The sequence below is a fragment of the Salvelinus fontinalis genome, chromosome 15, assembly GCF_029448725.1.
Source record: "Salvelinus fontinalis isolate EN_2023a chromosome 15, ASM2944872v1, whole genome shotgun sequence".
NCBI lineage: Eukaryota > Metazoa > Chordata > Actinopteri > Salmoniformes > Salmonidae > Salvelinus > Salvelinus fontinalis.
In genome coordinates this window covers 6,000,087-6,025,221 of record NC_074679.1, presented here as the reverse complement: position 1 = coordinate 6,025,221, position 25,135 = coordinate 6,000,087, and the positions used below count along the sequence as shown (strand labels likewise).

The 25,135-nt window shown below is 44.0% G+C and overlaps 2 protein-coding genes across 4 annotated transcripts in view; both read right to left on the bottom strand.

Annotated features, from left to right (window-relative positions):
* The window catches only part of LOC129811325 (ena/VASP-like protein), an 86,872-nt gene extending 77,135 nt beyond the window's left edge, over window positions 1-9,737 (bottom strand). Inside the window, exon 1 of the mRNA XM_055862542.1 lies at window positions 9,101-9,737. Within this exon, the coding sequence (XP_055718517.1) occupies window positions 9,101-9,105 (5 nt within the window). The 5' untranslated portion in view covers window positions 9,106-9,737. The remainder of the gene's footprint in view (window positions 1-9,100) is intronic.
* A 127-nt stretch (window positions 9,738-9,864) lies between these two features.
* The window catches only part of LOC129811324 (echinoderm microtubule-associated protein-like 1), a 66,228-nt gene continuing 50,957 nt past the window's right edge, over window positions 9,865-25,135 (bottom strand). For 2 of the 3 annotated variants that reach the window (XM_055862539.1, XM_055862541.1), the window contains 16 exons: window positions 24,131-24,280; window positions 22,581-22,650; window positions 22,231-22,341; window positions 22,004-22,099; window positions 21,410-21,544; window positions 21,029-21,128; window positions 20,389-20,540; window positions 15,728-15,853; window positions 15,487-15,618; window positions 15,027-15,094; window positions 14,721-14,809; window positions 13,581-13,678; window positions 12,938-13,025; window positions 12,738-12,833; window positions 12,123-12,253; window positions 9,865-12,007 (listed from right to left, as the gene is read on the bottom strand). In XM_055862539.1, coding sequence (XP_055718514.1) covers window positions 11,882-12,007; window positions 12,123-12,253; window positions 12,738-12,833; window positions 12,938-13,025; window positions 13,581-13,678; window positions 14,721-14,809; window positions 15,027-15,094; window positions 15,487-15,618; window positions 15,728-15,853; window positions 20,389-20,540; window positions 21,029-21,128; window positions 21,410-21,544; window positions 22,004-22,099; window positions 22,231-22,341; window positions 22,581-22,650; window positions 24,131-24,280 — 1,768 coding nt within the window. In that variant the 3' untranslated portion in view covers window positions 9,865-11,881. The remainder of the gene's footprint in view (window positions 12,008-12,122; window positions 12,254-12,737; window positions 12,834-12,937; window positions 13,026-13,580; window positions 13,679-14,720; window positions 14,810-15,026; window positions 15,095-15,486; window positions 15,619-15,727; window positions 15,854-20,388; window positions 20,541-21,028; window positions 21,129-21,409; window positions 21,545-22,003; window positions 22,100-22,230; window positions 22,342-22,580; window positions 22,651-24,130; window positions 24,281-25,135) is intronic. The other variant, XM_055862540.1, reaches the window with a different exon arrangement.

Here is a 25,135-nt window from a genome sequence, read left to right as displayed (position 1 = left end):
AATGTTTTCTATACTCAGTGTAAATACACACACATACACACAGACTGCAAAGAACATGCCAAATAAGGATTCCTTTTATTTTCTAGAGCTGAGATTTAGTCATTTGATTCTACATGGTTGGTTGGTCTGGTTTCGTAGTGAGCATACAAGAAGCAGACTGTCTCTTCATCAATAAACTGCAGAGGACATCTTAGTAGAATGTGATGAATATGATAGCGCTAGAGCTCGTTGAGCTGTATCACACAAACCACCACTGATATGAGAAGCCTGCAGAAAAAAAAAACGTGGAACTCAGGATTTTCATCGCGTACCTTTTCTTTCGGTGGACGAGTCACTGCGGCAGTCGTGCTTACGTTTCCCAGGAGATTTCTCCATATGCAATGACTGAGTATGGCTGGCAGGGAGAATACAGATGAATCATACCATGATAAAAACACTTACGCTAAAGCTATAAATAGCCCTGCATAGGGAAATTGTGTGATTGCAGTGGCTGCAATCGAAGCACTGAGGTTGAATAAATCATTTAATTGAATCTGTTCCCCGGTTTCCAGTCACCTATGTCCTTCTGATGACTTAAGGCTTCCCTTTAACACTCCCCTTTCGCTTCCTGACTGAGAGAAGAGCCAGACACTGGCTACAGGACACACAGAGAGCTTCTAAGAGCAAGATATAGGGCACACAAACATTCGTCCCGGCAGGTAGCCTAGTGGTTAGAGTTTTGGGCCTGTAACCGAAAGGTTGCTAGATCGAGTCCCCGAGCTTACAAGGTAAATATCTGTCGTTCTGCCCCTGAACAAGGCAGTTAACCCACTGTTCCTAGGCCGTCATTGTAAATAATAATTTGTTCTTAACTGACTTGCCTAGTAAAATTAAAATATATATTTTTAAATCCCTTTATGCAATGAGACAATATATGAATCATACAGTACACTGTGTACAAAACATTATGAACAGCTTTCATAATATTGAGTTACACAAGTTATTACTGAAAACACACGTTACTGAAAACACACGTTACTGAAAACACACGTTACTGAAAACACACGTTACTGAAAACACACACTAACACACGTTACTGAAAACACACGTTACTGAAAACACACGTTACTGAAAACACACGTTACTGAAAACACACACTAACACACATTACTGAAAACACACGTTACTGAAAACACACGTTATTGAAAACCCACACTAACACACGTTACTGAAAACACACATTACTGAAAACACACACTAACACACGTTACTGAAAACCCACACTAACACACGTTACTGAAAACACGTTACTGAAAACACACACTAACACACGTTACTGAAAACACACGTTACTGAACACCCACACTAACATACGTTACTGAAAACCCACACTAACACACGTTACTGAAAACCCACACTAACACACGTTACTGAAAACCCACACTAACACACGTTACTGAAAACCCACACTAACACACGTTACTGAAAACACACACTAACACATGTTACTGAAAACCCACACGAACACGCGTTACTGAAAACCCACACTAACACACGTTACTGAAAATACACTCTAACACACGTTTATATTAAGAGTATTGCACTTTTCATGTAGCCTACTTTTGGCCAGCTAATAGCCTAATCACCGATCAACATTATGGACTAAACATCGAAATCCTATTGCTGCAGGATTATTTTGCTGTGACAATATAGGTCAAATTAAGATCCTCCATCTGTATCTCTCTATCTTTCATAATTTGGGGTAAATTGAAAAATTTGCCTTAGGCCTACAACAGCAGCACGGCTGTGCTAAACATGGCTTCTAACAAAGTGTGTGTGTGTGTGTGTGTGTGTGTGTGTGTGTGTGTGTGTGTGTGTGTGTGTGTGTGTGTGTGTGTGTGTGTGTACACTAGTAATAGACTCATAGCTACCAGTGTTTAATGACCGAATACAAATAGTGTAGCTATTCTCTCCGCAAGGCAATCAAACAAGCTAAGCGTCAGTATAGAGACAAAGTAGAGTCGCAATTCAACGGCTCAGACACAAGAGGTATGTGGCAGGGTCTACAGTCAATCACGGATTACGAAAAGAAAACCAGCCCCGTCACGGACCAGGATGTCTTGCTCCCAGACAGACTAAACAACTTATTTGCTCGCTTTGAATGCAGTGCCACTGACAACTCCAGCCAACACGTTTAAAAAGGTCAAAGGTGACGCCAAATCTCCCAGCATTCCCTTCAACCATTTCCTAAATTCCTCCACAAGTCAGTGGTGACCAATTTGTGAAGGGCATCGTGGGTTTGCTATTTCTTTTTCTATATGGCCCTCTACCAAAACCTGCGGACTCTCCTTCACTGCAGCCGACGTGAGTAAAACATTTAAACGTGTTAACCCTCGCAAGGCTGCAGGCCCAGATGGCATCCCCAGCCACGTCCTCAGAGCAAGCGCAGACCAGCTTGCTGGTGTGTTTGCGGACATATTCAATCAATCCTTATCGCAGTCTGCTGTTCCTACATGCTTCAAGAGGGCTACCATTGTTCCTGTTCCCAAGAAAGCTAAGGTAACTGAGCTAAACGACTACCGCCCCGTAGCACTCACTTCCGTCATCATGAAGTGCTTTGAGAGACTAGTCAAGGATCATATCACTTCCACCCTTCCTGACACCCTAGACCCACTCCAATTTGCTTACCGCCCCAATAGGTCCACAGACGACGCAATCGCAACCACACTGCACACTGCCCTAACCCATCTGGACAGGAGGAATACCTATGTGAGAATGCTGTTCATTGACTACAGTTCAGCGTTTAACACCATAGTACCCTCCAAACTCGTCATCAAGCTCGAGACCCTGGGTCTCGACCCCGCCCTGTGCAACTGGATACTGGACTTCCTGACGGGTCACCCACAGGTGGTAGGCTTGATTACCAACAACGACGAGACGGCCTACAGGGAGGAGGTGAGGGCCCTTGGAGTGTGGTGTCAGGAAAATAACCTCACACTCAACGTCAACAAAACAGAGGAGATGATTGTGGACTTCAGGAAACAGCAGAGGGAGCACCTATCCACATCGACGGGACAGTAGTGGAGAGGGTAGAAAGTTTTAAGTTCCTCGGCGTACACATCACGGACAAACTGAATTGGTCCACCCACACAGACAGTGTGGTGAAGAAGATGCAGCAGCACCTGTTCAACCTCAGGAGGCTGAAGAAATTTGGCTTGTCACCAAAAGCACTCACAAACATTTACAGATGCACAATTGAGAGCATCCTGTCGGGCTGTATCACCGCCTGGTACGGCAACTGCTCCACCCACAACCGTAAGGCTCTCCAGAGGGTAGTGAGGTCTGCACAACGCATCACCGGGGGCAAACTACCTGCCCTCCAGGACACCTACACCACCCGATGTCACAGGAAGGCCATAAAGATCATCAAGGACAACAACCACCCGAGCCACTGCCTGTTCACCCCGCTATCATCCAGAAGGCGAGGTTAGTACAGGTGCATCAAAGCAGGGACCGAGAGACTGAAAAACAGCTTCTATCTCAAGGCCATCAGACTGTTAAACAGCCACCACTAACATTGAGTGGCTGCTGCCATACATGTAATTTTTTTTAATCACTAGCCACTTTAAACAATGCCACTTAATATAATGTTTACATACCCTACATTACGCATCTCATATGTATATACTGTACTCTATACCACCTACTGCATCTTGCCATCTTTATGTAATACATGTATCACTAGCCACTTTAAACAATGCCACTTAATATAATGTTTACATACCCTACATTACTCATCTCATATGTATATACTGTACTCGATACCATCTACTGCATCTTGCCTATGCCGTTCTGTACCGTCACTCATTCATATATCTTTATGTACATATTCTTTGTCCCTTTACACTTGTGTGTATAAGGTAGCTGTTGTGAAATTGTTAGGTTCGATTACTCATGGTTATTACTGCATTGTCGGAACTAGAAGCACAAGCATTTCGCTACACTCACATTAACATCTGCTAGCCATGTGTATGTGACAAATACATTTTGATTTGATTTTGATTTGATTTGATATAACATTGGGCGGCTGTACCACGTTATGGTGTGGGAACATGAAGCCATTACTCTCTATACAGCCCTGTACCACATTATGGTGTGGGAACATGAAGCCATTACTCTCTATACAGCCCTGTACCACATTATGGTGTGGGAACATGAAGCCATTACTCTCTATACAGCCCTGTACCACATTATGGAACATGAAGCCATAACTATCTATACAGCCCTGTACCACATTATGGTGTGGGAACATGATGCCATTACTCTCTATACAGCCCTGTACCACATTATGGTGTGGGAACATGAAGCCATTACTCTCTATACAGCCCTGTACCACATTATGGTGTGGGAACATGGAGCCATTACTATCTATACAGCCCTGTACCACATTATGGAACATGAAGTCATTACTATCTATACAGCCCTGTACCACATTATGGTGTGGGAACATGAAGCCATTACTATCTATACAGCCCTGTACCACATTATGGAACATGAAGCCATTACTCTCTATACAGCCCTGTACCACATTATGGTGTGGGAACATGAAGCCATTGCTATCTATACAGCCCTGTACCACATTATGGTGTGGGAACATGATGCCATTACTCTCTATACAGCCCTGTACCACATTATGGTGTGGGAACATGAAGCCATTACTCTCTATACAGCCCTGTACCACATTATGGTGTGGGAACATGAAGCCATTCCTATCTATACAGCCCTGTACCACATTATGGTGTGGGAACATGAAGCCATTACTCTCTATACAGCCCTGTACCACATTATGGTGTGGGAACATGGAGCCATTACTATCTATACAGCCCTGTACCACATTATGGAACATGAAGTCATTACTATCTATACAGCCCTGTACCACATTATGGTGTGGGAACATGATGCCATTACTCTCTATACAGCCCTGTACCACATTATGGAACATGAAGCCATTACTCTCTATACAGCCCTGTACCACATTATGGTGTGGGAACATGGAGCCATTACTATCTATACAGCCCTGTACCACATTATGGAACATGAAGTCATTACTATCTATACAGCCCTGTACCACATTATGGAACATGAAGTCATTACTATCTATACAGCCCTGTACCACATTATGGTGTGGGAACATGATGCCATTACTCTCTATACAGCCCTGTACCACATTATGGTGTGGGAACATGATGCCTTTACTCTCTATACAGCCCTGTACCACATTATGGAACATGAAGCCATTACTCTCTATACAGCCCTGTACTACATTATGGTGTGGGAACATGAAGCCATTACTCTCTATACAGCCCTGTACCACATTATGGTGTGGGAACATGATGCCATTACTCTCTATACAACCCTGTACCACATTATGGAACATGAAGCCATTACTCTCTATACAGCCCTGTACCACATTATGGTGTGGGAACATGAAGCCATTACTCTCTATACAGCCCTGTACCACATTATGGTGTGGGAACATGATGCCATTACTCTCTATACAGCCCTGTACCACATTATGGAACATGAAGCCATTACTCTCTATACAGCCCTGTACTACATTATGGTGTGGGAACATGAAGCCATTACTCTCTATACAACCCTGTACCACATTATGGTGTGGGAACATGATGCCATTACTCTCTATACAGCCCTGTACCACATTATGGTGTGGGAACATGAAGCCATTACTCTCTATACAGCCCTGTACCACATTATGGTGTGGGAACATGATGCCATTACTATCTATACAGCCCTGTACCACATTATGGTGTGGGAACATGAAGTCATTACTCTCTATACAGCCCTGTACCACATTATGGAACATGAAGCCATTACTCTCTATACAGCCCTGTACCACATTATGGAACATGAAGTCATTACTCTCTATACAGCCCTGTACCACATTATGGAACATGAAGCCATTACTCTCTATACAGCCCTGTACCACATTATGGTGTGGGAACATGAAGCCATTACTCTCTATACAGCCCTGTACCACATTATGGAACATGAAGTCATTACTATCTATACAGCCCTGTACCACATTATGGTGTGGGAACATGAAGCCATTACTCTCTATACAGCCCTGTACCACATTATGGTGTGGGAACATGATGCCTTTACTCTCTATACAACCCTGTACCACATCATGGAACATGAAGCCATTACTCTCTATACAGCCCTGTACCACATTATGGTGTGGGAACATGAAGCCATTACTCTCTATACAGCCCTGTACCACATTATGGTGTGGGAACATGGAGCCATTACTATCTATACAACTCTGTACCACATTATGGTGTGGGAACATGAAGCCATTACTATCTATACAGCCCTGTACCACATTATGGTGTGGGAACATGAAGCCATTACTATCTATACAGCCCTGTACCACATTATGGAACATGAAGCCATTACTCTCTATACAGCCCTGTACCACATTATGGTGTGGGAACATGAAGCCATTACTATCTATACAGCCCTGTACCACATTATGGAACATGAAGCCATTACTCTCTATACAGCCCTGTACCACATTATGGTGTGGGAACATGATGCCATTACTCTCTATACAACCCTGTACCACATTATGGAACATGAAGCCATTACTCTCTATACAGCCCTGTACCACATTATGGTGTGGGAACATGAAGCCATTACTATCTATACAGCCCTGTACCACATTATGGTGTGGGAACATGATGCCATTACTCTCTATACAGCCCTGTACCACATTATGGAACATGAAGCCATTACTCTCTATACAGCCCTGTACCACATTATGGTGTGGGAACATGAAGCCATTACTCTCTATACAGCCCTGTACCACATTATGGTGTGGGAACATGATGCCATTACTCTCTATACAACCCTGTACCACATTATGGAACATGAAGTCATTACTATCTATACAGCCCTGTACCACATTATGGTGTGGGAACATGAAGCCATTACTCTCTATACAGCCCTGTACCACATTATGGTGTGGGAACATGAAGCCATTACTCTCTATACAGCCCTGTACCACATTATGGTGTGGGAACATGAAGCCATTACTCTCTATACAGCCCTGTACCACATTATGGTGTGGGAACATGATGCCATTACTCTCTATACAGCCCTGTACCACATTATGGTGTGGGAACATGAAGCCATTACTCTCTATACAGCCCTGTACCACATTATGGTGTGGGAACATGAAGCCATTACTATCTATACAGCTCTGTACCACATTATGGTGTGGGAACATGATGCCATTACTCTCTATACAGCCCTGTACCACATTATGGTGTGGGAACATGATGCCATTACTCTCTATACAGCCCTGTACCACATTATGGAACATGAAGCCATTACTCTCTATACAGACCTGTACCACATTATGGTGTGGGAACATGATGCCATTACTCTCTATACAGCCCTGTACCACATTATGGTGTGGGAACATGAAGCCATTACTCTCTATACAGCCCTGTACCACATTATGGTGTGGGAACATGAAGCCATTACTCTCTATACAGCCCTGTACCACATTATGGTGTGGGAACATGATGCCATTACTCTCTATACAGCCCTGTACCACATTATGGTGTGGGAACATGAAGCCATTACTCTCTATACAGCCCTGTACCACATTATGGTGTGGGAACATGATGCCATTACTCTCTATACAGCCCTGTACCACATTATGGTGTGGGAACATGAAGCCATTACTATCTATACAGCCCTGTACCACATTATGGAACATGAAGTCATTACTATCTATACAGCCCTGTACCACATTATGGTGTGGGAACATGAAGCCATTACTCTCTATACAGCTCATACACAGACATATAGCAACACTGTCCCCATGAAGACAATCACATGTGCAACCACAAATAGTTCCCACCCAAAACAGCGCTCTGTTGAAGAGCTGATAACAACGAGTATAGACCAAGGACCTACACCTATATCTAGATGTCAGAGAAAATCCTAAATCTCCTTCAAAATGTTGCAGACACTCTTATCCAGAGCAATTAGGGTTAAATGCCTTGCTCAAGTATAAATCACCAGATTTTTCACCTAGTCAGCTTGGGGATTCAAACCAGCAACCTTCCAATTATTGCCTAATGGCTCTTAACCACTAAAAGCTACCAAATTATTGTTTTGCATTTGACAGCTTGTCGGAGGCAGACAAAGTGAATGCACAAATAGAATCTGCAGAGAGTCCCTACTGTATTTCTCCGTATTCCGGTGGGCTGTTCAGGCCTTAGTTTCGGCCTATAGGACGCTAGGACGCTAAAACAGAACCGAAGGTCCCAAAATACAATTGACCCACAGGGCACAGGATTTATTTGACACTTAGGCCTGGTCATTTTCAACACACAAAGGCCATAACCTTACAATATTCCTCCTCCGCCCATGAAAGAACTGTGAGCTGAGAACTGTCATCTGTGTGTCAGAGCTCCCAGTCAGTCTTTTGTCTTTGCTATTCTGTAGGCGTGTTGTTGTTGTTGACTGATCTCCCATAATGATGCAGCTAGATCAGTCAATAACTGGCTAAGTATATGGCCTGTAACAGGAATATGTGTGTTTGTGTGTGTGTGTGTGTGTGTGGGGGGGGGGGGGGGGGGGTCTCGTTTCCATGACAACATTGCTATTAAATGCAGGCCATCCAATAAAGGAAATGGATAGGTGTGTACAGAATGATAATTCATAGAATAGAGTAGAAGGAAAAACACTTGGATTCTATAGTTCTATATTCTGGATTATTCTATAGAATACCCATGGCATTTTTAAAGGGTTTATTGTGGTTGTGATCCTTCCCAAATAACTGATTGATCTATTGTGTAAATTCTATAATGCATACACGAGGACACACATGTATATTACATGGATATTACTCTTTAAAAGTAGCATACCGTGTGGTGATTAGGCCTTTTCATATATAATATTTCGTCTAGATTTCGTCTAGATATTTCGTCTAGATCGTGAATTTATTCACATCCACATTATTATAAAGGCAACGGTCTGACAAATGACGCGGCTTTGCAAACCCAACACATGCTCAATTGCTTACCTCATTTTTTCTCCTGTTCAATTAGACGATGACATGAAGAAATTGACATATACCGGTTTTTCCCCTCTCAGACCGTTTATAAAGCAGAACGTTCTAATTCAATATCACTAAAAGATCATACGCCAATGTTCACCAATTATGTATGGCTGTCGGCAATGCAGTCAGTCTGATGCTGAAATACAATGCGAGGATCCGAACGGTCTCTCTTTCTTTGCACTCCGTTTATTTTCTTGCATCCTTAATTCCATGTTCAAATGATGGTCGTGGTTGTCTCAAGAAGACGGGGGATTGTGGCTGACAGCAGCCTCCGAGTTGCCATATTTCCACCGTATTCGTGGTGTTTTGACAAGGTGGAGATTTTATAAAATAGTTGACCACAGCATGCAACCGGTCCAATGCTGCCCGCTTGAGACGACCGCCTATAACAGCATCATCTCGCTCTCTATCAGAACAATGAAATTATATAAGAAAGTCACTTATAATAGTCTACCCGAGCCTAAATTGCATTTATATCACACCTTTTCTTTCCCAATCATTACATCATTTCAACACACCCAAAATAAACCGGAATTTCAAAACGTCAATCAAAAAAAATGACCAAAAAAATCAGTCCCAAAGATTTGAAGGAATTTCAGTCTTTACTGTCAAACAAATGGGTACTGTACTGTGGAAAAACTAAAACATTTTACATTCCCTCTGAATGGTTGTGTTCTGCGTCAGTTTTCATACACTCAAACAAAGACCCAAACAAGGACAACAACATATTGTTTTAATAATTTTTTATTAGAAAATTATTCCATCATGGTTACATTGTTATGGTCACATGTCAAACATCTGCATATATCCAATCATTAAGTTTGGTGCTGAAAAAACAGGGCTACATTCAGGAGGCAAACGTTTCAGAATGTTGCTGATAGAAATGTAATGAATAGTGCTGTTGCGATTCTTTATCCTACATGTCAGAAAGGTCTGATTGTTCTCTACATAATATATTTATCTGAACGTTCCACAATATTGTGCCCTGCTGAATGCAGCCCAGGTATAACCAATGTCATGCATGCCCTGGAAACTTTTAAAAATCACTTTGTATTACTAGAAAACAAACCCCAGATGAAGGACCAGTTCAGTCCAGACATTACCAGTGTGGTACAGATCACTCTTGGTGTGATTACTTTTGCCCGGGTGTGAGAGAGATTTCAATATGCATGACATGTTTTGTTCATGAATATTCCAAGTAAACAAAAAGCAGGAGTCAAGGTCAGTATGGTAGCTAAGTCACAGGTTTAAGAGAGATATCTCTCCTTTAAGCCTTGGAGTGATTCAAAACGGCTTTAAATATCACAGAGTGGACCTTTAATAAGCCTTGGAGTAGTGATTCCTTGCAGGTGGCAGAAAGTACGGTAGCATTACCAAGCCGAACCGAGCTATACTGAGCTAGCCTGGTTACACTTCCACCATAGTTGTCGGATCCATGCTGAAAAGGACCAAGTGAAAAAGTAATATCAAGCCAGCCTGGTACGGTTTGGTTCGGCAGTATAGTGTGACAAGGGTTTTGTAGAGGAAACAATGACAGTGCAATGGTCTGATTAGTACAAACCTCTTATTTACAGATCTAGCTTGAGACAGGAAGAGAAGGGAGACTCAGGAAGGAAGTGACCTCGGCAGCAGACAATATATAACAGTGTAGTCCAAATATGTTTGAAACAGAGGAGGCTGGTGGGAGGAGCTATAGGAGGCCAGGCTCAATGTAAAGACTGGAATGGAATAAATGGAACGGTATCAAAAACATATCGAAACCACAAACAAGGAATCCTCATTAGACTCTATTCCATTAATTATATTCCAGCCATTATAATGAGCCTGTCCTCCTATAGCTCCTCCCACCAGCCTCTTGAAACAGAGTTCAACTTCATGCTCTGTCAAGCACAGAATAGCCTCCCAAAATGATGCTTTTCAGCAGGTGTAAATAATAATTGATTATTCATTGAAACATTTATGTATTTGTTTTTAAAGGGCTCTTTGAAATGCCGGTGTGATACTTTACCATATTACAGTTTGCAGAGTAATGAAGTCGTTGCAATACCTCAGGAAGCCAGGCGAAAGCAGTAGAGAGTTTAACATTGTCATATTTCTATGTATTCTCACAGAATTCAATCTATCCATTGCACACTTGGCCTAGTAACCAACTGCCTGTGGTAAACCTGCTGCATTCATTGTAAAATACACATCACATGATGAAATATAGTGTAATCATAGGAGTATTTGTTATTTTACTCTCTATCAGCATCAGTTTGAACCATATGTATGTGCTTTCTGTATAGACCAAATGCCCATCATCAGTAGACATCTTTCTTTGTCTTTCCAAGGCGGAGTGGTATCTGTAGTAGGCCAGAGAGGCAACCATAATGACATAGGGAAGAGATTCAACTCCTACTTTTCTATTGGTTTCCTGAGCTGTGAAATATACAAAGCAAAGGAGAAAGACGGAACGGTAAAAAAACAAACAATAGGTACTGCCTGTTGTATCTTCCTTTTGTTACGATGATCTTCGCCCCCCAACCAATCCATGACCCGCCCCGCCCTGCAACAATCCAATCCCATGAACTAACATAGGATCAGCTTGTCCTGCCCAAATCCTATCCTAAACTATTAATGGTGGAAAAGCAAAACTAGGGGCGGGTCTAGGGGCAACTTCGTCCTACTCCAAGCCTCTGGGGATGCATCCCTTCCTCACCCAGACCCATAAAGAAACTGCACGTCTGTTGCCCCAAAATGTCTGCCTCACACTATTCGCCACTGCATGACGCTCATGTCCTTGCCCCCGGTGGAAACCAGGCAACTGTCGTCAAACAGGAAGTTCACATTGGTCACATGACTGCTGTGTCCGCCATAGACATGACTGGGAGCCTGAAAGGAGAAAAAAAACCTCAATCAATCAAACAAAAATGCAACCAATGCAGCCATGTAATCTTCACAGGCTCTTCTCAATGTATATATTTAACGGATTTAAAAAAAATCTTACCCGGAAATGACAGCAGGGGTATGAGAAAAGGCAGACTTTTCCAAAGTCGTCTCCTGTGACAAGCAGCTGCTTCTCATTAGATCTGGAGACTGCGTTGATGTCAGTCCCGTCAGAGCCATCAGGCCATAACCCTGTGGACCAGAGGTATAGTATTGGTCCCATTATGTTATATTCTCCTATCCTTGCACTCTGCACACAATGTGAATGGCCATACGGTCACACATCCAGCCCAATTATTGGCAAAAGAGCTGATCTGACTGGTCAAAAGACCAGTTAGTGGCGAAAAGATCAGAATTGGGCTGCCGGTATAAACGCAGCCTATGTGTCCAGCAAATAGATTCTCCAGCTGCTTCAACAAATAGATTCTCCAGCTGCTTCAACAAATACATTCTCCAGCTGCTTCAACAAATACATTCTCTAGCTGCTTCAACAAATAAATTCTCCAGCTGCTTCAACAAATACATTCTCCAGCTGCTTCAACAAATATATTCTCCAGCTGCTTCAACAAATATATTCTCCAGCTGCTTCAACAAATAGATTCTCCAGCTGCTTCAACAAATATATTCTCCAGCTGCTTCAACAAATAGATTCTCCAGTTTCTTCAACATTGCTCACCAAAGACTTGGAAGCCCAGGGTGCAGGTGGAGGTGGCCCAGGGGATGTCCCGCGTGGTCTCCACACTCACCACCTGTTTACACACAGATGGGATCCCTGGAACGACATACAGCTGATTGAAACGGGGAGGTGCTACCTGAACTTGTCCAATAAGAACACAGATTTTCATTTTTAATTTCAATGAACCAAACAATACTTACAATAGAGTATCTCATAGTCTCCTGAGTTGGACACCAGGTACTGAGAGTCCACTGACCAGTCCAGATGGGTGATGAAGCTGGAGTGGCCCTGAGAGACAGAACGAGACAGAACGAGACAGAATGAGAGAGACAGAGAGAAACAGAGAGAGAGAGAGAGAGAGAGAGAGAGAGAGGGAGAGAAACAGAGACAGTGAGGGAGAAACAGAGACAGTGAGAGAGAAACAGAGACAGAGAAAAACAGAGAAACAGAGACAGTGAGAGGGAGAGAGCCAGTGTTTGAGAGAGAGAGAGAGAGAGAGAGAGAGAGAGAGAGAGAGAGAGAGAGAGAGAGAGAGAGAGAGAGAGAGAGAGAGAGAGAGAGAGAGAGAGAGAGAGAGAGAGAGAGAGAGAGAGAGAGAGAGAGAGAGAGAGAGAGAGAGAGAGAGAGAGAGAGAGAGAGAGAGAGAGAGAGAGAGAGAGAGAGAGAGAGAGAGAGAGAGAGAGAGAGAGAGAGATGATGGGAATCAGCTATAGTCGGATGGATGACTCAGCTTGTTATAAACCCCGTAATGCACTATGCCATAAGTGCGCATCATTTAGCATGTCCTCCTGGTTTGAGGCTGAGGAGAAGAGGGGCTAGATCCTAAATATAAAAGGTGCTCACCGAGCACTTTCCCAATCTGCTGTACTTCCTTCCACTCTCCCCCACTACGTAGATATAGATGTAGTTATCGTGAGAGCCGATCGCCAGGAAATTACCATCTAGGAATAAGGACAGGAGATTAGGTTAAACAGATAACATGGCCTGCATCAGTATTACAGTATGGTCTGTATTAGTATCACAGTCAACCTGTAACTGTTAGGATTTTCTCATAGTAGGCCTACTGTAGACCTCTTGGTATCACTTCGCAGCAGAGGGGTTATAATGCATTATGATGCAGCTATAAAGCATTATAAGTATGGCACCCTTATATTTTCTTACAACCATCTGATAATGATCCTGACTAAATAACAGCCATTTACTGATCCTGACTAAACAACAGCCATTTACTGATCCTGACTAAATAACAGCCATTTACTGATCCTGACTAAATAACAGCCATTTACTGATCCTGACTAAATAACAGCCATTTACTGATCCTGACTAAATAACAGCCATTTACTAACCCTGACTAAATAACAGCCATTTACTAACCCTGACTAAACAACAGCCATTTAACGATCCTGACTAAATAACAGCCATTTACTGATCCTGACTAAACAACAGCCATTTACTGATCCTGACTAAATAACAGCCATTTAACGATCCTGACTAAATAACAGCCATTTACTGATCCTGACTAAATAACAGCCATTTAATGATCCTGACTAAATAACAGCCATTTACTTGACTAAATAACAGCCATTTACTGATCCTGACTAAATAACAGCCATTTACTAACCCTGACTAAATAACAGCCATTTACTAACCCTGACTAAACAACAGCCATTTACTGATCCTGACTAAATAACAGCCATTTACTGATCCTGACTAAATAACAGCCATTTACTGATCCTGACTAAATAACAGCCATTTACTGATCCTGACTAAATAACAGCCATTTACTGATCCTGACTAAATAACAGCCATTTAATGATCCTGACTAAATAACAGCCATTTAACGATCCTGACTAAAGAACAGCCATTTTAATTAAAAAGATGTACTATGAATATTCATCCTTATAATGAGTCACAATAAAGTCTCATACATGCTCATAACAAGTCACCTAATAAAGCATCATTCGAGCCTATGGGAGCCATTACCTGGAGCAAAGCGGATAACAGACAGCTGTTCATTCCCATCTGTGTGCACTGTGACTAGATCTTTAGAGTCGGTGTCCAGCACCAGCCACCTGTGTGACGAAAGATACCCATCTTCTCATTATCAAAAGTATACTGACACATCACATATCTCCTGTAATTCCACAAAGCCCACGTTGAGACTCCTATCGTAATGAGAAAAAAAAAACACTATAAAAATGACGTGTTGTTGTTATTGTTAGTACGGTCTTTGTGGCTTTTGTGATGGAATTGGCATAGTACGATTCTCCTCAAGCACTACGCTGTCACCTGCCGGTCTGCGTTCCTATAGCGACCACTGCTCCAGAGGGATGGAATCCAGCGGACTGGGCCGCGTCCTACACATGAAAGAAAACAAAAGGAAGTTTCACGTCAACGCTGCATCCTGAAACATTTACCACACCCAAATAACCAGCCTCAGTGAACAACTAATACAACACAAAGAGACTGAAGTTTTTTGGAGATGTATAAACACAAAGTCTTGAGATAATTACCCTACGCTTTCCTTCGCTATCTTAGAACTAGGACCCAGACTGAGTTTTTCCTGAAGCAGGTCATGTGGTCAAATAAGGCCAACCCCCAACATATTTGGCGTGATGTCATCGCTACACAGCACAAACAGATCTGTGACCAAGCGAAACTCGTGGCCCTTCTACTCATACAGTTATCTGAGTGTAATGTGTGAGACTCAGGATTGTCCCCAGGTGGCGCTGTCTGTCTGTCCCTCTACCTCCATAGTCTTGGTCCAGACAGGCTGATGTGAGGAGGAGTCCCACAGGCTGACGTGCTTGTCGTGACCACAGGTGAGGAAGTGGGGTTTCCAGGGGTGCACGGCCAACCCCCACAGCTCATCTGTGTGACCCTGGAGAAGGTAGGGAGGCCACTTAGCATATCATCATTTAACAGCTACATCTTTTGAAATGTTATGTTTAATGTCTGCATGAACTAGAATGTCAGATAATTGTACCCACTTGAGTGATGGGGATAAATTCGCCATATAAACTGCCCTGTAGAACATAGTTCCTGGTGGTCCCAATAAGTACACTCTCCCCTTTGCCCTCGGCAACAGTCCGGATAGGACCAAATAATTCAGGAACCTGGGAAAAGGTGGGAAAATAAATAATATTATTCATATCAACGGTAAGCTTCCTGCCACAGTGGATGTGAGGGTTGTTTACTCTGTCTTTTCATTGTTTCATATCACAGATGGCTGAGTGAGTGAGTGTGTGGGTGGGGGGGGGGGGGGGTTGGGGGGGGGTGGGGGGGTGGACATTGGAAAACAGAGCGTGGTTTGCATTGTATAAATCATTGGTATTATTGTTTCCATCAGATAAAATACACATACAGTGCCTTCAGAAAGTATTCAGACCCCTTCACTTTTTCCACATTTTGTTACATTACAGCCTAATTCTAAAATGGATTCAATTGTTTTTTCCCCCCCTCCCTCATCAATCTACACACATTACCCCAAAATGACAAAGAAAATAAGTATTTTTAGACAATTTTGCAAATGTATAACATTTACATAAGTATTCAGACCCTTTACTCAGTACTTTGTTGAAACAATTTAGGCAGCGATTACAGCCTCAAGTCTTCTTGGGTTTGACGCTACAAGCTTGGCACACCTGTATTTGGGGAGTTTCTCCCATTCTTCTCTGCAGATCATCTCAAGCTCTGTCAGGTTGGATGGGGAGTGTTTGCAACACAGATATTTTCATCATGTCCAATCAATTTCTGTTTTCACTTTGTCATTATGGGGAATCATGATGTCATTATGGGGTATGGGGTATTGGGCTCTGGGCAGCCGAGCGGAAATGGAGGAGAACTCGCCTCCCTGCGGACCAGGCATCCTTTCACTCCCTCCTCTCTACATTTTCCTCCTCTGTCTCTGCTGCTAAAGCCACTTTCTACCACTCTAAATTCCAAGCATCTGCCTCTAACCCTAGAAAGCTCTTTGCCACCTTCTCCTCCCTCCTGAATCCCCCCCCCCCTCCCCCCCCTCCTCCCTCTCTGCGGATGACTTCGTCAACCATTTTTAAAAGAAGGTCGACGACATCCGATCCTCGTTTGCTAAGTCAAACGACACCGCTGGTTCTGCTCACACTGCCCTACCCTGTGCTTTGACCTTTTTCTCCCCTCTCTCCCCAGATGAAATCTCGCATCTTGTGACGGCCGGCCGCCCAACAACCTGCCCGCTTGACCCTATCCCCTCCTCTCTTCTCCAGACCATTTCCGGAGACCTTTTCCCTTACCTCACCTCGCTCATCAACTCATCCTTGACCGCTGGCTACGTCCCTTCCGTCTTCAAGAGAGCGAGAGTTGCACCCCTTCAGAAAAAACCTACACTCGATCCCTCCGATGTCAACAATTACAGACCAGTATCCCTTCTTTCTTTTCTCTCCAAAACTCTTGAACGTGCCGTCCTTGGCCAGCTCTCCTGCTATCTCTCTCAGAATGACCTTCTTGATCCAAATCAGTCAGGTTTCAAGACTAGTCATTCAACTGAGACTGCTCTTCTCTGTGTCACGGAGGCGCTCCGCACTGCTAAAGCTAACTCTCTCTCCTCTGCTCTCATCCTTCTAGACCTATCGGCTGCCTTTGATACTGTGAACCATCAGCTCCTCCTCTCCACCCTCTCCGAGTTGGGCATCTCCGGCGCGGCCCACGCTTGGATTGCGTCCTACCTGACAGGTCGCTCCTACCAGGTGGCGTGGCGAGAATCTGTCTCCGCACCACGTGCTCTCACCACTGGTGTCCCCCAGGGATGTTCTAGGCCCTCTCCTATTCTCGCTATACACCAAGTCACTTGGCTCTGTCATATCCTCACATGGTCTCTCCTATCATTGCTATGCAGACGAGACACAATTAATCTTCTCCTTTCCCCCTTCTGATAACCAGGTGGCGAATCGCATCTCTGCATGTCTGGCAGACATATCAGTGTGGATGACGGATCACCACCTCAAGCTGAACCTCGGCAAGACGGAGCTGCTCTTCCTCCCGGGGAAGGACTGCCCGTTCCATGATCTCGCCATCACGGTTGACAACTCCATTGTGTCCTCCTCCCAGAGCGCTAAGAACATTGGCGTGATCCTGGACAACACCCTGTCGTTCTCAACTAACATCAAGGCGGTGGCCCGTTCCTGTAGGTTCATGCTCTACAACATTCGCAGAGTACGACCCTGCCTCACACAGGAAGCGGCACAGGTCCTAATCCAGGCATTTGTCATCTCCCTTCTGGATTACAGCAACTCGCTGTTGGCTGGGCTCCCTGCCTGTGCCATTAAACCCCTACAACTCATCCAGAACGCCGCAGCCCGTCTGGTGTTCAACCTTCCCAAGTTCTCTCACGTCACCCCGCTCCTCCGCTCTCTCCACTGGCTTCCAGTTGAAGCTCGCATCCGCTACAAGACCATGGTGCTTGCCTACGGAGCTGTGAGGGGAACGGCACCTCCGTACCTTCAGGCTCTGATCAGGCCCTACACCCAAACAAGGGCACTGCGTTCATCCACCTCTGGCCTGCTCGCCTCCCTACCTCTGAGGAAGTACAGTTCCCGCTCAGCCCAGTCAAAACTGTTCGCTGCTCTGGCACCCCAATGGTGGAACAAACTCCCTCACGACGCCAGGTCAGCGGAGTCAATCACCACCTTCCGGAGACACCTGAAACCCCACCTCTTTAAGGAATACCTAGGATAGGATAAAGTAATCCTTCTAACCCCCCCCCCCTTAAAAGATTTAGATGCACTATTGTAAAGTGGCTGTTCCACTGGATATCATAAGGTGAATGCACCAATTTGTAAGTCGCTCTGGAGAAGAGCGTCTGCTAAATGACTTAAATGTAAATGTAAATGTATTGTGATGTCATTATGGGGTATTGTGATGTCATTATGGGGTATTGTGATGTCATTATGGGGTATTTTGTGTAGATTGAGTAGGAAAAAAAGGATTTAATCAATTGTAGAATAAGGCTGTAACGTAACAAAATGTGAAATAAGGGAAGGGGTCTGAATACTTTCCGAATGCACGGTACATGCATCAACCAAAACCCACATATTTCTGAAAAAGCTAGCTAAACGTGATGTGTATTCGTGAATGCCAAGCGAAGCCAGGCTTCCCCCCCAAAATTGACCCCCACCCCCCCGAAAAACATGAAATAATTTATCTTTCATCTCTGTGTTTCATAGTTTTACTTCAATTGGCAAGAGGCTGAATGTATTGCACCGGAGAAAGCATCCGAGCGAGCGAAACAGCGGCCCTCTGTCTCAGTATATGTAGCCCATGTATCTGATGCTGTCTGGACTAAAAGTGTATGACATTATTGCCACCCGTAGCATTGAATACAATAGCAAGGGAAGCCAGCGAGGCATTTGTCCTCCCTTGATAATTAAAAAAATTAAATAATAGTAAAATCAGTGTTGAGCTAAACCGAAAGAGGTGAACTGTTAATGGTCCTGGTGCAACAAAAAGATGACAGAAAAAAGGTCATTATTGCATCTCACTGTGTCGTTGTCCTCCGGTGGCTAGGTAGCTAGATACAATCAGCCCTTTCCTAAATTAGCTATGGATGGAGATAGGGATTTGGACTTGTGGTTTTGCTTAATTCTCCGTTCTGGCCAATGATTATAACGGCGATTCTGATCCAACCATTAATTCATACATTTTGCCCCTGGCCTGAGAGGATGGAAGTTCAATATGTAACTAGATGTAGAAGGCTAATGTTAACTAGCTGGCTCATCATTGCCCATGAAAGGAAGTTAGGCTATTGAACGACATAGCCTACAAAGCATTTTAGCCAGGTAGTCTTGGGCAACAAAAACTAAAAGCGTGTTTACTGTATGACAGAGTGATAGACCATTTCGGCAACATGAACGATGGTGCTGGAATGCTGGAGGCAGAAACTGTTTTCATTGTGACTTGCTGTAACTCTCCGTGGTTCTAAATCAATAGTTGTTAGTGGTCCGAAAATGTTGGAAACATTAACTTGCTTGACCATGCTGTAGGTCATGTAAATTATATATGTCTTTATCCCAATTTCGTGTTATCCAATTGGTAGTTAGTCTTGTCTTATCACTGCAACTCCCGTACGGACTCGGGAGAGGTGAAGGTCGAGAGCCGTGAGTCAACCAAGCCACACTGCTTCTTGACACAATGCCCACTTATCCCGGAAGCCAACCGCACCAATGTGTCAGAGGAAACACTGTACACCTGGCGACCGTGTCAGTGTGCACTGGGCCCGGCCCGCCACATGGGTCACTAGTGCGTGATGCGACAAGGACATCCCTGTCAGCCAAACCCTCCCGTAACCCAGACGATGCTGGGTCAATTGTGCACCTTCCCATGGGTCTCCCGGTCACGAACCCAGAATCTCTAGTGGCACAGCTAGCACTGCAATGCAGTGCCTTAGACCACTGCGCCACTCGGGAGACCATATAACTGTTTGTTACATGCAATATTTACTCTGGTTTTGTGATGAAACAAATGTGTGGTTGAATTTATTCTGCCGCTGTGTGACTTTTCGTTGTCTCGGTGGCGTATGAACTAACAGGTTATAGAGAAAACAACACAATTGGCACGCTTGTTTTTTTCTGGCTTGGCTTCCCAAGTGATTTTACCCACACACTGCTACTGATCTCACCTCAACCGATTGTATCTGCTGGTAGCTCCCATCCCAAGAGATGAGTTTCCGATCTTTTCCCCCTGACACCAGTGTGCCACTCCTCAACATACACAGCGCAAAGATGCTTCCATCGTGTGCGCCCTGAATGGCGTGGCTAATTCGATTAGTGCCTGCATGACAGAGAGAAAGATAGAACACCCTTGGAGAAGGCAGAAGATAGTGGTTTGTTCTACCTCACAACACATGTTCTTCTCACAAGACAGGCCTTGTTGTTCTATTCTAGGCATGACCCTGTTCTGACCCTAGCAATATGACAACTCTCTCATGATAAAGAGCCTTTGATGCGCCAAAACGCCTGACATCAGCAGCAAAGCCCATGCGTAAGAGATACACACTTAGAAAACAACAGGACGGTGCCGCTGGGGTAGGATAAATACTCAGCATGTCTGTTTCATTTGCTTCGCTTTGCAAAAAAAAAAAAAACTTTCCATAATTGTATTTTCTCTTCAAGATGTATGCGTAGAACTTGTTGAGGTGTTAATACCCCCAGAATTGTGACGTATGTGAGTTTTGCTTATTACTTCACTTTCCTTATAGCTGACATAAAGTGTTGTAAAGAGTTGACTTTACATTTCGGTCTATCGAATGACAGTTTTACCTTTCCCCCACACCAGTATATTTCCACTTGAGTCTCCAGTTATGGTGTCTCCGTTTTCTGAAAAAGTCACACTCAAGACAAACTTGGGCTTCTCTTGTTTCTGTAAGAAACATAAATATGGCTTTATTTACTTGGGGGGGGCAGAGATAGAACTGAATTGCAGATATGCAGCGTCACTAAACACTACAGAACCTTCTGTAACATGGGGTAAAGAACTAAAGCAACACAGACAGTCCTCGCTACATCGACTTTGGCAAAAAAAAATCGTCCGCTAAATGGCGTAAATCATATTGATTTTGACAAATACATTTTATCCTAAAACTCAAGATTATCTAACAGATGAACATAAAGACGGTATAAATAAGAGATCTCAAGTCGTACCTCAAACAAGCCTTGCTTCTTGACAAGGGTACCTCTTTCCAGTGTCCAGAAGTAGAGATGGGACTTCCCACACGTGACTATAATGTTGGTGTCGGTGGGGTGGAAGTGGACAGCGAACACTCCCTCGTTGGAACACTGTACCGGGGACAGAAAGAGTCCTGGTTACTGGTATTTCAGAGTGCCTCTGACTCTATCTGTTTTAGGGGCAATGTGAACATTCTGAGGCTATGGCTGAACATTCCCCTTACAAATCATCCAATTTGTAAGTCGCTCTGGATAAGAGCGTCTGCTAAATGACTTAAATGTAAATGTAAATGTATCAGAGCTTTTCAAATGTCTATGAGGATATATAGAGCAACTCAAAAGCCAGGTAAGCTTTTCCTGAGATCTGAAGACTTGTGCGTTGGATCCCCAAGCTAATGCCTAGAATTTAGCTCAAAGGGCTAACAAATGTTCAAACCCCAGGTCACACACACACACACACACACACACACACACACACACACACACACACACACACACACACACACACACACACACACACACACACACACACACACACACACACACACACACACACACACACACACTCACCTTGACGTCAGCCAGTCTCTCCTCTCTCTGCCAGTCCCACACGGAGAGTACATGGTCGTTGGAGTCGTCTACTACACACAGTGTGTTGCCTCCGTTCTGCACAGACCAACAGAGAGAGGGATCAGCCCTGCCCTCAGTTATTTAAGAAAGCTTTTCTGACCAGTCAAAGTACACTCAACATCTGGTTCATATATCAGCTACATTTTCATTAAGGGTCCATAGCTTACCGATTTTGAGAAGGCGAGGCAAACCAGGGCGCGGTCAAAGAAGCCTGTTCCCAGAACGTGGAGGGTGTTGAGACTCACTGAGTCCCAGACCCGCACATGAGGAGCCAACTGCTGTCAGCACACACACACGGACACACGGACAGACGCACACACGCGCACACACACACACACGCACACACACACGCAGACACAGACACAGACACAGACACAGACACAGACACAGACACAGACACAGACACAGACACACACAGACACAGACACAGACACAGACACACACACATTATTTTTAATCATGAAATAAGTGAAGTGATCATAGATTTAAAGTTATTTGACAATGAGAGGTCCCTTACTTTGCCATCGGAAGAGGTGCCTGCCACCTGTCCCGTTGCTATGGTGATTTTATCAGGATGGACAGCCAGGCTATTGGAACAGAGAGACGGCAAACACTTTGAACATCTGAATGGCCGATTTGACCAATGAAGAAAAACCACAGAGACCTCAAAGCAGATCAAAGAGAAATGTTTTGTGTCTGACGAAACTGTGCGTTGCTATGTCGTTCTGTCAAACTCAAGGTCATGGGGTTTCGTTACAGGAAGTCATGTCTGATTTGATTCTTACCGATGTTGACAAGACTCCTCCCTCTTCTATTACTGATGGCTGATAGTACACTACAAAAGGACACTACAAAAGGACACAACAGAAGGGCACTACAGAAGGGCACTGCAGAAGGGCACTACAGAAGGACACTACAGAAGGACACTACGGAACGGCACTGCAGAAGGGCACTGCAGAAGGACACTACAGAAGGGCACTACAGAGGGCACTACAGAAGGGCACTACAGAAGGACACTACAGAAGGACACTACATGAGGACACTACAGAAGGACACTACAGAAAGGCACTACAGAAGGGCACTACGCCTTACAGAGAAATAAGAGAATATCAGAGGCATCTGTACTACAGAGTGAGAATAAAGCTAACGTCTCCCTGTGCCCTGCCATGAATCAACTCTTATTAATTAGATGTTCATTATCAGCGTGACCCCAGGCCGACCCCTCGCCTGTTAATATGCCAGTGAGTTTTTACCTCATTATATTTCCTACCAGCCTTTTTTTCTGTCAGATAATTACCTGCCCAACACTATAACTGAGGAGAAGCAGCTGCAGACCAGCCACGCATTTACTTTAGCCTGCCTCATTATGAAGGGGTTATTCCATAGGATTAGACAGGAATACTGATCAAAGCAGGTGTGTAACAAGCATCCGCATCAAGGCGTATAACAAAGCACAGCTTTTTCATAAATTAAGCCCTTCCAACTTGGAGTTGTGTTGCCTGTCTCTTTGGATAGCGGAAAGATAGCAAATTATTTCAATACATTGCTTAATAAAAGTTGAATACTGTCGGTCTGAGAATATTGTACACGGCAGATGGTGACAATGATTTAGGGGTTAAATAGGGCAGTGTCTCTTTTGGCATGTCCTAGCAGCAGGTAACCTAGTGGTAGAGCATTGGACCAGTAACCGAAAGGTTGCTGGATGGAATCCTCGAGCTGAAAAGGTAAAAATCTGTCGTTATGCCCCTGAGCAAGGCAGTTAACCCACTGTTCCCCGGGCGCCGAAGACGTGGATGTCGATTATGGCAGCCCCCCGCACCTCTCTGATTCAGAGGGGTTGGGTTAAATGAGGAAGACACATTTCAGTTGAAGGCATTCGGTTGTACAACTGACTAGGTATCACCCTTTCCCTTTGCCTCTCTGAATCTTAGGCCCTACTGTTTGACGTGTAAGGTGTCCAGATAAGAACATCATCACACATCAGATTGAAATGTCGTCCACTGATAGGTGACAGAACAAAGCATACAAGAGAAATATAGTGTTGTGTCATATACTGTTTCCTCTCACCACTTGATGTCATCAGTGTGGCCGGTGTAGTGTCTCTGGAGCTGCTCGTCCACGTTGTAGAGAACCACCACAGAAGCAATGAAGTACACCGTCTCTCCCGTGGGTAACAGGTACAGGTTAGAGCGACAGTCACGCCCCCTGTACCCATAACTGGACATTTAGGTCAAGAGCCACACAACTTCAACGGAACATCAAATGTAGCCTACATATAAACCAACCTAGAATGTCTGAATTCAATGAGGCACGTTAATAAAAGCTCTTAGGCTCCTTAGGGCCACCGTAGTCTATATTTACAACCTAATCACCCAGCATGCACCCAACCTTCCAGAGTTCCAAATGGATAATTCAGTAAGATACTGAAAGTCGGTTCTAGCCACCTTTCCTTTGTTGGAAAATTCAGTCGCCTTCAGGCAAAACACTAGACTGAACACAGAACATTCATTGTTTCATCTTGATTCTGGTGTTTCCAGAAAAAGGCTTTTTTTTATACCCAGTTTAATCTCCTCTCTCTCTCTCTCTGCTAAAATGGGGGTTGATACCTTCAGGGACAGAGAGGAGGAGAAAGGAGGGAGCTGACTACATTTTCAGCTCAGTCTGCTGGCTTCTGATTTTATGCAATTGCTGAATGCAAGACAGCAGGGTTTGTATTTCAGTATGCAGTAGAGATGAATAGGAAATAAATATCTATTGGAACATCCAGGAGATGTGACTTTACATTCACAGCTGTGCAATCTGAATGTTACTTAGCAATACATGGGGGATACATCTTACAATGCATCTCTGGCCTGAAAGTGTAGATTTTCAAGCCTACTGTTATGAACATACACTACCGTTCCAACGTTTGGGGTCAATTAGAAATTTGTTTTTGAAAGAAAAGCTATTTTTTTGGTCCATTAAAATAACATCAAATTGATCAGAAATACAGTGTAGACATTGTTAATGTTGTAAATGACTATTGCAGCTGGAAACGGCAGATTTTTTAAAATGGAATATCTACATAGGCGT